Raw genomic sequence first — 18,213 nt, 5'->3', positions numbered from 1 at the left:
CTGGATAGAGGAAAACTAAGAAGTATTTATTTGTTTGTTGCTGATGAGCGGATTCCTATTGCATTCAATTCCATGATCTTTTACTGAATGTATGAACCACCTACATAAGGTTTATGATGGCATTACAGGTTTAGATTTTGAAAACATTTCTTGAGAGGAGTTCTATAATAAGCAATCAAAAAGGGTTTTATTAGATCTTAACTAATTACTTTGTTCTCTCTTTCACCTCTGGTTTCAAACAAAATAACACTGAAATGTAAACCTTCATCTTAGTCAACACTTTTTTTTTTCCTATTGGACTCAAATTTTTTAAATGTGCTTAAAGGGACATATGAGTAACAAAGTTCCCTTACTGCTGTTATTAAATGTACTTCTTTGTTTGGGTCTGATTTATTGAAACTTAGCTTTCCATAAGAGCACACAGCTCAAGGGTATGTATATTTCTTAAACTATATGGCAGCAATGTTTTTAACAGTTGTTGCATGTAAACACTCAGGAGCCTACGTAGGTATTCTACCAGGGAAAGGAGCTTAGTTTTGACAAAGGATAACCAGTATTATTTATTATCATTTATTTGAATAGCGCTGCAAACTTCTCTAGTGCTGTACAATGAAAAAGATTTGTGATAAGATACAAAAACATAACAGAATAAATAATACTGTTACAGAAGGAGGAGGGCCCTGCTCTGAGGAGCTTACAGTCTACAGATTGAGGGTGCAAAGACATAAGCTTTGGGGTAGCTTGACACATGGGGGCCGAATTATCAAGCTCCGAATGTCTCAGCAGTCTTAAATGCAATGTTAAATGCGGACAGCGCATGCTGCCGGCATTCAGCGAAGTCTGACGGACATGATACGCTACAGCGTATCATGTCGGACAGACATTGATAAATCGGCCCCATGGAGTGTAGTTGCAGGAGTGAGTCAAGGCAGTTCAAATGTATTTTAGGTAGGATGAAAAACAGAGGACAGATGGTAAGCCTTTTCAAATAGTGGGATTTTCAAAGAGCCTCTGAAACAATACAAGGTTGGCGACAGTCTGATTGAGCAGGGTAGAGAGTTCCAGAGGACAGGAGCAGCATGTGAGATGTCTTGGAGATGAGAGAGGGACGTGTAGATAATGGAAGTGAAAAGACACAGGTCAGAGGTTGATTGAAGAGGAGATGGGTCAGGGGATTATTTGGAGAGGAGAGATGAAATATAGTTGGGAGTGAGGTTAAGTGCTTTATAGGTTAGGGTTAATACTTTGAATTATATTCTAGAGTGTATGGGTAGCCAGTGTAGAGACGGTAAATTTGACAAAAGAAGTATATTGAAAAGTTTTTTTAAATCATAATCTGTAAATTATGAAACTTTTGATTTTTTTATTGAGCATTTTTTAAAAACATATATAACTTAAATAAGATCAGATCAGAGATACAGGAACTGTGCACAACAAGAAATGTATTCTGTAATGTATCTAATAGAGGCTTAGGGTAATGACCTGCGATATTGTAGAATAATGACACAATAAATTAGAGATGTATTGATTGCTAATGTTGCACAGAAGAGTCAACTCTGCACTTTTTCAAGGTGTTCCAGCTTTTTATAAGCTACTTCTAGCATGAACGAGAGCTTTCCATTACAACCACAGTTGCATTCTGAATATGTTTTTTGTTTCGTTATTGCAGCCTCGCTTGAGTACTTCTGCCATGTTTACAAAGGGACCTGGGAAGGTTGTTATGGTAGCTATTTGCATGTAAGTTTAAATCTTTCAATTTTAGCTACTAAAATGTAAAAATATATTTTAATATGTTTAATTTAACTGTTCAGAAGCTTTAAAAGAAAAAGAAACATAATTTAGTCTTGTGTCAATGTGACAATTGAGAAGCAAACAAAAAAATCATACAACAATGTTACATAAGTAATAATATTAGTGGTTGATTCCTATCTTGACGATTTGTGTTTATTAGCTCCCAATATGCATTTTCCAACACTGTAGCAATCACAATGCAAATGATTGTGCAAGGTGCACTATGATATTACAGGCCCACGCTCAGAATAGCAACAATCTGGTATTACAAGTTTGTGGTAAAACTGAATTACCAGAGAATGTTTAACGTGGGCGACATCTTTTTAGAGCACCCTATACTTCCAATGAATAGCGCAGCCTCGTAGAACATCACTCTTATTACAAGTAGTGAATTATATGTTGTGCTAAGCCTTACAAAATGTAAACATGATACAACCTCTGGCAAGCAGGCAGATATTTTAAAGTAGATGTTCCACATGCTCCGATTAACAGGGCAGAGCATGGTGGAATCAAGACATCAGTCAACATGATTGTCTGCTTTTATTTCCATGTAGCCTGTGCATCAGGCCTGCTCTAAAATGTATTATTGCTTACAGTAGTGTTAATTATGAAATACATTGCCATGTTGCTAAATATTGTCCTGTATATCATCTGTAGTGTTGGTTTATTTCTTTCATGTAATTAACAAGAGTCCATGAGCTAGTGACGTATGGGATATACATTCCTACCAGGAGGGGCAAAGTTTCCCAAACCTTAAAATGCCTATAAATACACCCCTCACCACACCCACAAATCAGTTTTACAAACTTTGCCTCCAAGGGAGGTGGTGAAGTAAGTTTGTGCTAGATTCTACGTTGATATGCGCTCCGCAGCAAGTTGGAGCCCGGTTTTCCTCTCAGCGTGCAGTGAATGTCAGAGGGATGTGAGGAGAGTATTGCCTATTGAATGCAGTGATCTCCTTCTACGGGGTCTATTTCATAAGGTTCTCTGTTATCGGTCGTAGAGATTCATCTCTTACCTCCCTTTTCAGATCGACGATATACTCTTATATTTACCATTTCCTCTACTGATTCTCGTTTCAGTACTGGTTTGGCTTTCTACAAACATGTAGATGAGTGTCCTGGGGTAAGTAAGTCTTATTTTCTGTGACACTCTAAGCTATGGTTGGGCACTTTATTTATAAAGTTCTAAATATATGTATTCAAACATTTATTTGCCTTGACTCAGAATGTTCAACTTTCCTTATTTCCAGACAGTCAGTTTCATATTTGGGATTATGCTTTAATTATCATATTTTTCTTACCTCAAAAATTTGACTTTTTCCCTGTGGGCTGTTAGGCTCGCGGGGGCTGAAAATGCTTCATTTTATTGCGTCATTCTTGGCGCGGACTTTTTTGGCGCAAAAATTCATTTCGTTTCCGGCGTCATACGTGTCGCCGGAAGTTGCGTCATTTTTTTGACGTTATTTTGCGCCAAAAATGTCGGCGTTCCGGATGTGGCGTCATTTTTGGCGCCAAAAGCATTTAGGCGCCAAATAATGTGGGCGTCTTATTTGGCGCCAAAAAATATGGGCGTCGTTTTTGTCTCCACATTATTTCAGTATCATTTTTCATTTGCTTCTGGTTGCTAGAAGCTTGATGTTTGGCATTTTTTTCCCATTCCTGAAACTGTCTTATAAGGAATTTGATCTATTTTGCTTTATATGTTGTTTTTTCTCTTACATATTGCAAGATGTCTCACGTTGCATCTGAGCCAGAAGATACTACAGGAAAACCTCTGCCTGCTGGATCTACCAAAGCTAAGTGTATCTGCTGTAAACTTTTGGTAGCTATTCCTCCAGCTGTTGTTTGTATTAAATGTCATGACAAACTTGTTAATGCAGATAATATTTCCTTTAGTGATGTACCATTGCCTGTTGCAGTTCCCTCAACATCTAAGGTGCAGAATGTTCCTGATAACATAAGAGATTTTGTTTCTGAATCCATAAAGAAGGCTTTGTCTGTTATTTCTCCTTCTAGTAAACGTAAAAAGTCTTTTAAATCTTCTCTCTCTACAGATGAATTTTTAAATGAACACCATCATTCTGATTCTTTGGACTCTTCTGGTTCAGAGGATTCTGTCTCAGAGATTGATGCTGATAAATCTTCATATTTATTTAAGATGGAATTTATTCGCTCTTTACTTAAAGAAGTACTAATTGCTTTAGAAATAGAGGATTCTAGTCCTCTTGATACTAATTCTATACGTTTGGATAAGGTTTTTAAAGCTCCTGCGGTTATTCCAGAAGTCTTTCCTGTTCCTAATGCTATTTCTGCAGTAATTGCTAAGGAATGGGATAGATTGGGTAATTCATTTACTCCTTCTAAACGTTTTAAGCAATTATATCCTGTTCCGCCTGACAGATTAGAATTTTGGGACAAAATCCCTAAAGTTGATGGGGCTATTTCTACCCTTGCTAAACGTACTACCATTCCTACATCAGATGGTACCTCGTTTAAGGATCCTTTAGATAGAAAAATTGAATCTTTTCTAAGAAAAGCTTATCTATGTTCAGGTAATCTTCTTAGACCTGCTATATCATTGGCTGATGTTGCTGCAGCTTCAACTTTTTGGTTGGAAACTCTAGCGCAACAAGTAACAAATCGTGATTCTCATGATATTATTATTCTTCTCCAGCATGCTAATAATTTCATCTGTGATGCCATTTTTGATATTATTAGAGTTGATGTTAGATTTATGTCTCTGGCTATCTTAGCCAGAAGAGCTTTATGGCTTAAGACTTGGAATGCTGATATGGCTTCTAAATCAACTCTACTTTCCATTTCTTTCCAGGGAAACAAATTATTTGGTTCTCAGTTGGATTCTATTATTTCAACTGTTACTGGTGGGAAAGGAACTTTTTTACCACAGGATAAAAAGTCTAAAGGTAAAAACAGGGCTAACAATCGTTTTCGTTCCTTTCGTTTCAACAAAGAACAAAAGCCTGATCCTTCGTCCTCAGGAGCAGTTTCAGTTTGGAAACCATCTCCAGTCTGGAATAAATCCAAGCCTGCTAGAAAGGCAAAGCCTGCTTCTAAGTTCACATGAAGGTACGGCCCTCATTCCAGTTCAGCTGGTAGGGGGCAGGTTACGTTTTTTCAAAGAAATTTGGATCAGTTCTGTTCACAATCTTTGGATTCAGAACATTGTTTCAGAAGGGTACAGAATTGGTTTCAAGATGAGACCTCCTGCAAAGAGATTTTTTCTTTCCCATGTCCCAGTAAATCCAGTGAAAGCTTAAGCATTTCTGAATTGTGTTTCAGATCTAGAGTTGGCTGGAGTAATTATGCCAGTTCCAGTTCCGGAACAGGGGATGGGGTTTTATTCAAATCTCTTCATTGTACCAAAGAAGGAGAATTCCTTCAGACCAGTTCTGGATCTAAAATTATTGAATCGTTATGTAAGGATACCAACGTTCAAGATGGTAACTGTAAGGACTATATTGCCTTTTGTTCAGCAAGGGAATTATATGTCCACAATAGATTTACAGGATGCATATCTGCATATTCCGATTCATCCAGATCATTATCAATTCCTGAGATTCTCTTTTCTAGACAAGCATTACCAATTTGTGGCTCTACCGTTTGGCCTTGCTACAGCTCCAAGAATTTTCACAAAGATTCTCGGTGCCCTTCTGTCTGTAATCAGAGAACAGGGTATTGTGGTATTTCCTTATTTGGACGATATCTTGGTACTTGCTCCGTCTTTACATTTAGCAGAGTCTCATACGAATCGACTTGTGTTGTTTCTTCAAGATCATGGTTGGAGGATCAATTTACCAAAAAGTTCTTTGATTCCTCAAACAAGGGTAACCTTTCTGGGTTTCCAGATAGATTCAGTGTCCATGACTTTGTCTTTAACAGACAAGAGACGTCTAAAATTGATTACAGCCTGTCGAAACCTTCAGTCTCAATCATTCCCTTCGGTAGCCTTATGCATGGAAATTCTAGGTCTTATGACTGCTGCATCGGACGCGATCCCCTTTGCTCGTTTTCACATGCGACCTCTTCAGCTCTGTATGCTGAACCAATGGTGCAGGGATTACACGAAGATATATCAATTAATATCTTTAAAACCGATTGTTCGGCACTCTCTAACGTGGTGGACAGATCACCATCGTTTAATTCAGGGGGCTTCTTTTGTTCTTCCGACCTGGACTGTAATTTCAACAGATGCAAGTCTCACAGGTTGGGGAGCTGTGTGGGGATCTCTGACGGCACAAGGAGTTTGGGAATCTCAGGAGGTGAGATTACCGATCAATATCTTGGAACTCCGTGCAGTTTTCAGAGCTCTTCAGTTTTGGCCTCTTCTGAAGAGAGAATCGTTCATTTGTTTTCAGACAGACAATGTCACAACTGTGGCATACATCAATCATCAAGGAGGGACTCACAGTCCTCTGGCTATGAAAGAAGTATCTCGAATTTTGGTTTGGGCGGAATCCAGCTCCTGTCTAATCTCTGCGGTTCATATCCCAGGTGTAGACAATTGGGAAGCGGATTATCTCAGTCGCCAAACGTTGCATCCGGGCGAATGGTCTCTTCACCCAGAGGTATTTCTTCAGATTGTTCAAATGTGGGGGCTCCCAGAGATAGATCTGATGGCCTCTCATCTAAACAAGAAACTTCCCAGGTATCTGTCCAGATCCCGGGATCCTCAGGCGGAGGCAGTGGATGCATTATCACTTCCTTGGAAGTATCATCCTGCCTATATCTTTCCGCCTCTAGTTCTTCTTCCAAGAGTAATCTCCAAGATTCTGAGGGAATGCTCGTTTGTTCTGCTAATAGCTCCGGCATGGCCTCACAGGTTTTGGTATGCGGATCTTGTCCGGATGGCATCTTGCCAACCATGGACTCTTCCGTTAAGACCAGACCTTCTGTCTCAAGGTCCTTTTTTCCATCCGGATCTGAAATCCTTAAATTTAAAGGTATGGAGATTGAACGCTTGATTCTTGGTCATAGAGGTTTCTCTGACTCCGTGATTAATACTATGTTACAGGCTCGTAAATCTGTATCTCGAGAGATATATTATAGAGTCTGGAAGACTTATATTTCTTGGTGTCTTTCTCATCATTTTTCTTGGCATTCTTTTAGAATACCGAGAATTTTACAGTTTCTTCAGGATGGTTTAGATAAGGGTTTGTCCGCGAGTTCTTTGAAAGGACAAATCTCCGCTCTTTCTGTTCTTTTTCACAGAAAGATTGCTATTCTTCCTGATATTCATTGTTTTGTACAAGCTTTGGTTCGTATAAAACCTGTCATTAAGTCAATTTCTCCTCCATGGAGTTTGAATTTGGTTTTGGGAGCTCTTCAAGCTCCTCCGTTTGAACCTATGCATTCATTGGACATTAAATTACTTTCTTGGAAAGTTTTGTTCCTTTTGGCCATCTCTTCTGCTAGAAGAGTTTCTGAATTATCTGCTCTTTCGTGTGAGTCTCCTTTTCTGATTTTTCATCAGGATAAGGCGGTGTTGCGAACTTCTTTTGAATTTTTACCTAAAGTTGTGAATTCCAACAACATTAGTAGAGAAATTGTGGTTCCTTCATTATGTCCTAATCCTAAGAATTCTAAGGAGAAATCATTGCATTCTTTGGATGTTGTTAGAGCTTTGAAATATTATGTTGAAGCTACGAAATCTTTCCGTAAGACTTCTAGTCTATTTGTTATCTTTTCCGGTTCTAGGAAAGGCCAGAAAGCTTCTGCCATTTCTTTGGCATCTTGGTTGAAATCTTTAATTCATCTTGCCTATGTTGAGTCGGGTAAAATTCCGCCTCAAAGAATTACAGCTCATTCTACTAGGTCAGTTTCTACTTCCTGGGCGTTTAGGAATGAAGCTTCGGTTGACCAGATCTGCAAAGCAGCAACTTGGTCCTCTTTGCATACTTTTACTAAATTCTACCATTTTGATGTATTTTCTTCTTCTGAAGCAGTTTTTGGTAGAAAAGTTCTTCAGGCAGCGGTTTCAGTTTGAATCTTCTGCTTATGTTTTTTGTTAAACTTTATTTTGGGTGTGGATTATTTTCAGCAGGAATTGGCTGTCTTTATTTTATCCCTCCCTCTCTAGTGACTCTTGTGTGGAAAGATCCACATCTTGGGTAGTCATTATCCCATACGTCACTAGCTCATGGACTCTTGTTAATTACATGAAAGAAAACATAATTTATGTAAGAACTTACCTGATAAATTCATTTCTTTCATATTAACAAGAGTCCATGAGGCCCACCCTTTTTTGTGGTGGTTATGATTTTTTTGTATAAAGCACAATTATTCCAATTCCTTATTTTATATGCTTCGCACTTTTTTTCTTATCACCCCACTTCTTGGCTATTCGTTAAACTGATTTGTGGGTGTGGTGAGGGGTGTATTTATAGGCATTTTAAGGTTTGGGAAACTTTGCCCCTCCTGGTAGGAATGTATATCCCATACGTCACTAGCTCATGGACTCTTGTTAATATGAAAGAAATGAATTTATCAGGTAAGTTCTTACATAAATTATGTTTTTTCATAGCCATTGGCACTCTTATACTTCATCTGTAAGCTTCACAACTGACCATCACTATAAATATCTCTCTTTAAAGATTTTTATTGTTACTACCAGTTAAATTCACAGCTGGAACTTGATCTCAACTTAGGTGTTTTGGCACTGCTATGACATCACAATTCGTGAACTCTTCTTTACAGTGAGATACGAAAAAATAATCCCGAAATTAAAGGGACACTGAAGCCAAATTTGATTCAGATAGAGCATGACATTTTAAGCAACTTTTTAATTTACTCATATTATCAATTTTTCTTCGCTCTCTTGCTATCTTTATTTTTAAAAGCAGGAATGTAAATTTTAGCAGCCTGCCCATTTTAGGTTCATCACCATGGATAGCGCTTGTTTATTGGAGGCTTACATTTACCCCCTAATAAGCAAGCATAACCCAGGTTCCCAACCAAAAATGGGCCGGCTCCTATGCATCACATTACTGCTTTTTAAATAAAGATAGCAAGAGAACGAAGAAAAATTGATAATAGGTGTAAATTAGAAAGTTGCTTAAAATTGCATGCTCTATCTGAATTATGAAAGAAAAAAGTTTGGGTTAAGTGTCCCTTTAAGTACATTCATTTTGCTTATATCTTTAAAATATATTTCTTATAATATAATGGTTCCTAAGCACAAAGAGCAAGACAAATGTCAACATAGTCCCTTTAAAATAGTTTTGTCAATACAATAAGTTGTGTGAATACAGTATTAAAGGTGTCTTGATAGTAAATAGACATAAACCTGTCAAATTGGATTTGACGTTTCTGCACAGAGAAGATCATCTTTTCTCTTGTAAGGTGTATCCAGTCCACGGATCATCCATTACTTGTGGGATATTCTCCTTCCCAACAGGAAGTTGCAAGAGGATCACCCACAGCAGAGCTGCTATATAGCTCCTCCCCTAACTGCCATATCCAGTCATTCTCTTGCAAACTCTCAACATAGCTGGAGGTAGTAAGAGGAAAGTGGTGTAATATAGTTATTTTTTTCTTCAATCAAAAGTTTATTGTTTTTAAATGGTACCGGAGTTGTACTATTTTATCTCAGGCAGCATTTAGAAGAAGAATCTGCCTGCGTTTTTCTATGATCTTAGCAGAAGTAACTAAGATCCACTGCTGTTCTCACATATGTCTGAGGGGTGAGGTAACTTCAGAGGGAGAATGGCGTGCAGGGTATCCTGCAATAAGGTATGTGCAGTTTAAAAATTTTCTAGGGATGGAATTTGCTAGAAAATGCTGCTGATACCGGATTAATGTAAGTTAAGCCTAAATACAGTGATTTAATAGAGACTAGTATTAAGAGGTATATACTTTGATTAATGTGCAATATAAAACGTTTGCTGGCATGTTAATCGTTTTTATATATACTTTGGTGATAAAACTTATTGGGGCCTAGTTTTTTCCACATGGCTGGCTTGATTTTTGCCTAGAAACAGTTTCCTGAGGCTTTCCACTGTTGTAATATGAGTGGGAGGGGCCTATTTTAGCGCTTTTTTTGCGCAGTTAAAATTACAGACAGAGACATTCAGCTTCCCTCAGCAGTCCCCTGCATGCTATAGGACATCTCTGAAGGGCTCAAAAGGCTTCAAAAGTCGTGTATTGAGGAAGGTAAAGCCACAGTGGAGCTGTGGCAGTTGTTGTGACTGTTTAAAAACGTTTTTTTCATTTTGTTAATCCGTTTTTTGTATTAAGGGGTTAATAATCCATTTGCAAGTGGGTGCAATGCTCTGCTAACTTGTTACATACACTGTAAAAATTTCGTTAGTTTAACTGCCTTTTTTCACTGTTATTTCAAATTTTAGCAAAATTTGTTTCTCTTAAAGGCACAGTAACGTTTTTTATATTGCTTGTTTAACTTGATTTAAAGTGTTTTCCAAGCTTGCTAGTCTCATTGCTAGTCTGTATAAACATGTCTGACATAGAGGAAACTCCTTGTTCATTATGTTTAAAAGCCATGGTGGAACCCCATATGAGAATGTGTACTAAATGTATTGATTTCACTTTAAACAATAAAGATCAGCTTTTATCTTTAAAAAATTTATCACCAGAGGGTTCTGACGAGGGGGAAGTTATGCCGACTAACTCTCCCCACGTGTCGGACCCTTTGACTCCCGCTCAAGGGACTCACGCTAAAATGGCGCCAAGTACATCAAAGACGCCCATAGCGATTACTTTGCAGGACATGGCGGCAATCATGGATAATACCCTGTCAGCGGTATTAGCCAGACTGCCTAAATTTAGAGGAAAGCGCGATAGCTCTGGGGTTAGACGTAGTACAGAGCGCGCAGATGCTTTAAGGCCCATGTCTGATACTGCGTCACAATATGCAGAAGCTGAGGAAGGAGAGCTTCAGTCTGTGGGTAACATTTCTGATTCGGGGAAACCTGATTCAGATATTTCTACTTTTAAATTTAAGCTTGAGAACCTCCGTGTATTGCTTAGGGAGGTGTTAGCTGCTCTGAATGACTGTGACACAATTGCAGTGCCAGAGAAATTGTGTAGACTGGATAAATACTATGCAGTGCCGGTGTGTACTGATGTATTTCCAATACCTAAAAGGTTTACAGAAATTATTAATAAGGAGTTGGGATAGACCCGGTGTGCCGTTTTCCCCCCCTCCTATTTTTAGAAAAATGTTTCCAATAGACGCCACCACACGGTACTTATGGCAGACGGTCCCTAAGGTGGAGGGAGCAGTTTCTACTTTAGCAAAGCGTACCACTATCCCTGTCGAGGACAGTTGTGCTTTTTCAGATCCAATGGATAAAAAATTAGAAGGTTACCCTAAGAAAATGTTTATTCAACAAGGTTTTATCCTGCAGCCCCTTGCATGCATTGCGCCTGTCACTGCTGCTGCGGCGGCGGCGTTCTGGTATGAGTCTCTGGAAGAGGCCTTTCAGACAGCTACTCCATTGACTGAAATACTTGACAAGCTTAGAACACTTAAGCTAGCTAATTCTTTTGTTTCTGATGCCATTGTTCATTTGACTAAACTAACGGCTAAGAATTCTGGATTCGCCATCCAGGCGCGTAGGGTGCTATGGCTTAAATCTTGGTCAGCTGACGTGACTTCAAAGTCTAAATTACTTAACATTCCCTTCAAGGGGCAGACCCTATTCGGGCCTGGTTTGAAGGAAATTATTGCTGACATTACTGGAGGTAAGGGTCATGCCCTTCCTCAGGACAGGGCCAAATCAAAGGCCAAACAGTCTAATTTTCGTGCCTTTCAAAACTTCATCAACCATCAAGGGGGAACCAGGAGTTCCCTAGCGATGTTAGAAGTCTCCAAGATAATTCGCTGGGCAGAGACTCACTCTTGCCACCTATCAGCAATCCATATCCCAGGTGTAGAGAACTGGGAGGCGGATTTTCTAAGTCGTCAGACTTTTCATCCGGGGGAGTGGGAACTCCATCCGGAGGTGTTTGCTCAATTGGTTCATCGTTGGGGCAAACCAGAACTGGATCTCATGGCGTCTCGCCAGAACGCCAAGCTTCCTTGTTACGGATTCAGGTCCAGGGACCCAGTAGCGGCACTGATAGATGCTCTAGCAGCGCCTTGGTTCTTCAACCTGGCTTATGTGTTTCCACCGTTTCCCTTGCTCCCTCGACTGATTGCCAAAATCAAACAGGAGAGAGCATTGGTGATCTTGATAGCGCCTGCGTGGCCACGCAGGACCTGGTATGCAGACCTAGTGGACATGTCATCTTTTCCACCATGGACCCTGCCTCTGAGACAAGACCTTCTACTACAAGGTCCTTTCAATCATCCGAATCTAATTTCTCTGAGACTAACTGCATGGAGATTGAACGCTTGATTTTATCAAAACGTGGCTTCTCCGAGTCAGTCATTGATACCCTTATACAGGCACGAAAGCCTGTCACCAGGAAAATCTACCATAAGATATGGCGTAAATACCTTTATGGGTGTGAATCCAAGAATTACTCATGGAGTAAGGTTAGGATTCCTAGGATACTGTCCTTTCTCCAAGAGGGTTTGGAAAAAGGTTTATCAGCTAGTTCTTTAAAGGGACAGATTTCTGCTCTGTCTATTCTTTTGCACAAGCGTCTGGCAGAAGTTCCAGACGTTCAAGCTTTTTGTCAGGCTTTGGTTAGATTTAAGCCTGTGTTTAAACCTGTTGCTCCCCCATGGAGCTTAAACTTGGTTCTTAAAGTTCTTCAAGGGGTTCCGTTTGAACCCCTTCATTCCATTCCTTTTATCTTGGAAAGTTCTGTTTTTGATGGCTATTTCCTCGGCTCGGAGAGTCTCCGAGTTATCTGCCTTACAATGTGATTCTCCTTATCTGATCTTCCATGCAGATAAGGTAGTTCTGTGTACCAAACCTGGGTTTTTACCTAAGGTGGTATCTAATAAGAATATCAATCAAGAGATTGTTGTTCTGTCTTTGTGTCCTAATCCTTCTTCAAAGAAGGAACGTCTATTACACTATCTGGACGTGGTTCATGCTTTAAAGTTTTACTTACAAGCTACTAAAGATTTTCGTCAAACATCTGCTTTGTTTGTTGTCTACTCTGAACAGAGGAGAGGTCAAAAGGCTTCGGCAACCTCTTTCTTTTTGGCTAAGAAGCATAATCCGCTTAGCCTATGAGACTGCTGGCCAGCAGCCTCCAGAAAGGATTACAGCTCATTCTACTAGAGCTGTGGCTTCCACATGGGCCTTTAAAAATGAGGCTTCTGTTTAACAGATTTGCAAGGCGGCAACTTGGTCTTCGCTTCATACTTTTTCAAAATTTTACAAATTTGATACTTTTGCTTCTCCGGAGGCTATTTTTGGGAGAAAGGTCTTGCAGGCAGTGGTACCTTCCATTTAAGTACCTGCCTTGTCCCTCCCTTCATCCGTGTACTTTAGCTTTGGTATTGGTATCCCACAAGTAATGGATGATCCGTGGACTGAATACACCTTACAAGAGAAAACATAATTTATGCTTACCTGATAAATTTATTTCTCTTGTGGTGTATCCAGTCCACGGCCCGCCCTGTCATTTTAAGGCAGGTATTTTTTAATTTTAAACTACAGTTACCACTGCACCCTATGGTTTCTCCTTTTCTCTGCTTGTTTTCGGTCGAATGACTGGATATGGCAGTTAGGGGATGAGCTATATAGACAGCACTGCTGTGGGTGTCCTCTTGCAACTTCCTGTTGGGAATGAGAATATCCCACAAGTAATGGATGATCCGTGGACTGGATACAGCACAAGAGAAATAAATTTATCAGGTAAGCATAAATTATGTTTTTTAACCTAATATTAAAAGTCCAAATTTATTTATAGTTTAGTACCTGCTATTATCTGCATGTGGGGTGTGCTATATCCCCCACATAATAGACTTTTAGGGGGTGCACAGTAAACTTTATTGCAGATAACGCTGATGCCCTAAGCCAATGGTGCGCAAGTAGTGGAGATCTTCATGTAGTTGTGCTATACTATTTTATTGAAAGTTAAGTATACCACACACACACACACATACATAGAGAGAGAGAGAATAATTATCTGAGAAAGAAATAATAAATATTCTGCCAGAATTTTTTTTTTTTCCATTTAATAAACTTTTGTGTACAGTATTGTCATCAATGATTACCGTGCTCCTAACAGTGACTCCTCCATGGCTTATGATCCCAGCAGGCTTGTCTCCTAATATTGCACACAAGGCAACAATACAATACCTGCATGCAGTCATGAAGCACTCCAGTTTTTTGTTGCAAATCCTTCAGTTTGCTGTATAACAGAAACAGTTATTGTATTTGGTGGTTTTTCGCTTTCTTTCTACATACCCTGTTGTTTTCATCTGTTGCTCTGGTAACACTGGCAAAATAAAAACAAAAAATGCAAATGTCTTAGCTTAAATATAGTGCATACTACTTATTATGTGTATATCATTTCCACATTTGACCTTTTTAGAAGACATGGTAGTCCTTTTAAGGTTTCTGGTGTGTGGCTCTTAAGAGTCTAGTGAAGACAGCATTACATTTGGTGAAATATGTACAGTTTGTTAAAAGGTTTATAATTATTGTAGACTGACTGAATTTTTTTTTTTAATTTTTAATCCAGAAATGGACTGAACTTCTTCTTTAAGCTTTTAGCCTGGGTCTACACAGGTTCTGCAAGCATGTTTTCAGAAGCTATACATTCCTTAGCGGATACCTGCAACCAGGTAAAAAAGGAAGCCAAACAAAATAAATTTCTTGTGTGAGAATCCTCTAGAGATATACACACTGCTCTCTTAAATTAGCATGGATACTAATTTTTTTTTAGATTTTTGGTTAGTATGTGTGTACGTGTGTGTGTGTACGTGTGTGTGTGTGTGTGTACGTGTGTGTGTAGGTGTGTACGTGTGTAGGTGTGAGTGCGTGCGTACGTACATGTGTGTGTGTACGTGTGTGTGTGTGTAGGTGCGTAGCTGTGTAGGTGTGTGTAGGTTAGGGCTGGGCGATATGGGCAAAAAAACCCCGCAATTTTTTTGTTTTTTTTAAAAAAAAAAAAACGCAATTGTGATTTAATCGCGATTTTCTTATAAATGACTATAACACCTTCATTTTGCATTATAAAGTTTATTTAACACTATAGAATCTTAATGTACATGTTTCTCAATGTCCAATACACTCTTGGAGCATAAAAATACAAACCACAAAATAGTTAAAATAAAATTTGCTGCCTTTGATGTGATTAAATAGTAGCCACTAGCCAGTTATTAGCTCTTATGACACACAACATTGTCATGTTTTCTTGGACAGTCATTCTAACTTTGGACAGTGGTATGATTAACAAATGAAGCAGTGTAAGCCACATACACACACACACACACACACACACATATATATATATATGTATGTATGTATATATATATATATATATATATATATAAATATATATATAATATTTTTTTTTCTTCTTTTTTAAACATTTTAATTTGACTGAAAATGAGCCTTGCTCCTGTCAAAAAATCCATTACAGGCATATAGCAGTAGGGGTGGGGGGGCTGCTCCTTTCAGAAATGCTGTGCCTTGCTGATATAAAATACATTGTAGATGCAGTTAAGTTAACCCAGCAGCAGAGGGGACTGCAGTTTTAGCCTTTTTTTGGAGCCGTGGGGTTAACTGCATCTGCTATGTATTTAAGCCGTGTCTCAGAGAGCAGGAGGTTGTGTGGTAGGTTCCATAATGTTTACATACCCTAAGTTTCAGACTGCAGATGTCCCTAGGGGGAAATATAAGTAAGTGGCTTTCTTATGTAGGAAAAAATCGTGACTCCTCGCAGTTTTAAAATTGCAGCAATTAATCGCGGTTTTAAATCGCATGTGCGATTAATCGTGCAGCCCTAGTGTAGGTGTGTGTGTGTAGGTAGATAGTAGTAGTAGATGGCGCTGGTCTATTGAGTGATTTTCTCTAGTAAGTGAAGAGAAAAAAGGCTTGATGCATATATTGAAGCCAATTAATATGGGTGCAGTATACTCACTCCATAAGATGAATCTTTACAGCTGAAAGGGAACGTAGCGTCAGATGGCAAGAGTCCACAGGTTCCTGGAGTCAAATACTGAATTTTCAGGTTTATCCAAAAGTGGACTATAAATGAATAGAGACCCAAATGACAAAAGTATCCAGTGTGTAATTGAAAAAAAATGTAGTAACTTACTCCATAAATAAGGAGATTCCAGCTCAGCACAGCAAAACAAGATCTTGACAATCTTTCAACAAAGGATAAAAGGTTTTATTTGCTCAACGCGTTTCAACGTATTACACGTCTTTATCAAGAGCATACATTAAAACAAGTAAAACAGGTAAGTAAAACCAAGTATTGAGTGTGTTTGCTGTGGCTACAGGGCTGGTTTATATACAGGTGAACAATTAGTTCCAATTTCCTGTTGAGCACAGGAAATTGGACTCACAAAAACTTCATAAAATGTTTAATACTATGTATATGCATCAATAGTAAACTATTCCTGAGAATAAAAATGAAGAAAAATATATTTTAAAGAAAATCATTAAAAAACCATCAAAGTTTAAAAATAGAGGCTTAGTTTAGTATTGATACGTTATTTAACCAATCAAAACATTTCTTGAATATTTAGACCAATGAACAGACAGTAGTATAAAGTCCTCAATCAAGTAGTTCCTTGTCTAACAGTTCCTTTTCAGGTCCGGTCTGCGGTCATGTGCTTTTCTTGTCCAATCAGAGGACGGCTGTAATCCAAGGGTGAAAGCATCAATCCAGAAGAGTTAAAGTTCTGTGTACTAATAGAGGGAGTGTCCCGAATGACATCAGACATACATCTCAGCCAATAAAACAAGATAAATAATTCTGAAACAAAAGCAGGAAAAAAGTGACCAGTATTTGCTCTTCAGAATGGATCTGAAAATTTTGTGACACACTACATTCATATTTCAAAAAGGGAATCCTTACTGCAAATATTTTGTTTAAGGAAATTTCATGGTGAGAGCCCACAGATCTAGTAACATGATTATAAATAAATATTTTGTTTAAGGAAATTTCATGGTGAGAGCCCACAGATCTAGTAACATGATTATAAATAAATATTTTGTTTAAGGAAATTTCATGGTGAGAGCCCACCAGAGGAAATGATTTTTGTTGAAATCTTGACAGGAATTACAATGTAGGGGTACACCGTGATTTTCGTGCTTTTTCTCTATTTTATTGAGATGTTCTAGTATACGTCTTTTTAAAAACCTGGTTGTTTGGCCTAAGTATTGGATCTTACAATTGCACTGTAGAAGATAAATGACGTTAGTGGTTTTGCATGTTATGAAATGTTTAATAATAAATGTCTGTCCTGTAGTATATTAAGTAAATGACTTGTGTACCCTTTTTGTGTAGTTACAACCCTTACACCGACCACAGGTATAGAAGCCTTGTTGGTTCGCGATGGACAATTAATTTTTGGGGTCATCCCTTTAATTAATGAAGGTGCTAATTTATGTTTGAAATTGTGCATTGAATCAATGCCGCTAATAATGGGGCGTCAAAGAGGCTGACAAGGGCGGGGGAGTGGTAATAATGGACAGAGAATTTTATTTACAGGAGGCCAACAATATATTATCTGATGTTACTACCTACAAAATTCTCGATAGGTCACCAAAAAAAGTATTTTGTGAAGAATTACATAAGGTTCTTACTCAAGCCCTTGATAGAGAGATTATATCTGAACAGGAATTCGATTTTCTATACCAGAACAATTCTAAAACAGCTATTTTTTATTTTCTACCCAAGTTGCACAAAAACCCAATCCACCCTCAAGGGCGCCCCAATATTAGCGGCATTGATTCCTTGACAGCGAACTTATCTTCCTTTATTGATTTTTTATTACAGCCATTTGCTCAAAACTCCAAATCTTATTTAAAAGATACTACACATATTTTGAATATAATCAATCAGATTAAATGGGAACCAAATTATTATTGGGTTACCATGGACGTTACTTCATTGTACTCTATTATAGATCATCAAAAGGGTATTGCAGCTGTGAAATGGAAATTAGAACAAGACCCCAATTTGTCTAATAAACTTTTGGAGTTCATTATTACAGCCATTGATTTTATGCTTAGCCATAATTTTTTTTGGTTTAACAATCAATACTATTTACAAATTTGTGGAACCGCCATGGGCACCAGGTTCGCCCCGAGTTATGCCAATATCTATATGGACCATTTTGAACAACTTTATGTATCGGCCAGTGGCGTGCTTGGGGCGAGCCTGGTGACATGGCGGAGATATATTGATGATGTTATTTGTATCTGGAATGGAAACCTAGAAACCTTAAATCTTTTCATTTCCCACTTGAACAGCAATAATATGAACATTACACTTACCCCTGAAATTCATAAAACAG

The 18,213-nt window shown here is 38.4% G+C and overlaps 1 protein-coding gene across 1 annotated transcript in view; it reads left to right on the top strand.

Moving 5' to 3' along the window:
- Positions 1-18,213, top strand: part of SLC30A9 (solute carrier family 30 member 9) — a 588,622-nt gene that overhangs the window by 295,849 nt on the left and 274,560 nt on the right. Inside the window, exons 8-9 of the mRNA XM_053704010.1 lie at positions 1,670-1,737; positions 14,421-14,523. Of these exons, the coding sequence (XP_053559985.1) occupies positions 1,670-1,737; positions 14,421-14,523 (171 nt within the window). The remainder of the gene's footprint in view (positions 1-1,669; positions 1,738-14,420; positions 14,524-18,213) is intronic.

This window comes from Bombina bombina, chromosome 2 (genome assembly GCF_027579735.1).
Source record: "Bombina bombina isolate aBomBom1 chromosome 2, aBomBom1.pri, whole genome shotgun sequence".
Classification (NCBI taxonomy): domain Eukaryota; kingdom Metazoa; phylum Chordata; class Amphibia; order Anura; family Bombinatoridae; genus Bombina; species Bombina bombina.
Note: the sequence above shows the minus strand (reverse complement) of the source record. Positions and strands in the feature narration are given on the sequence as shown.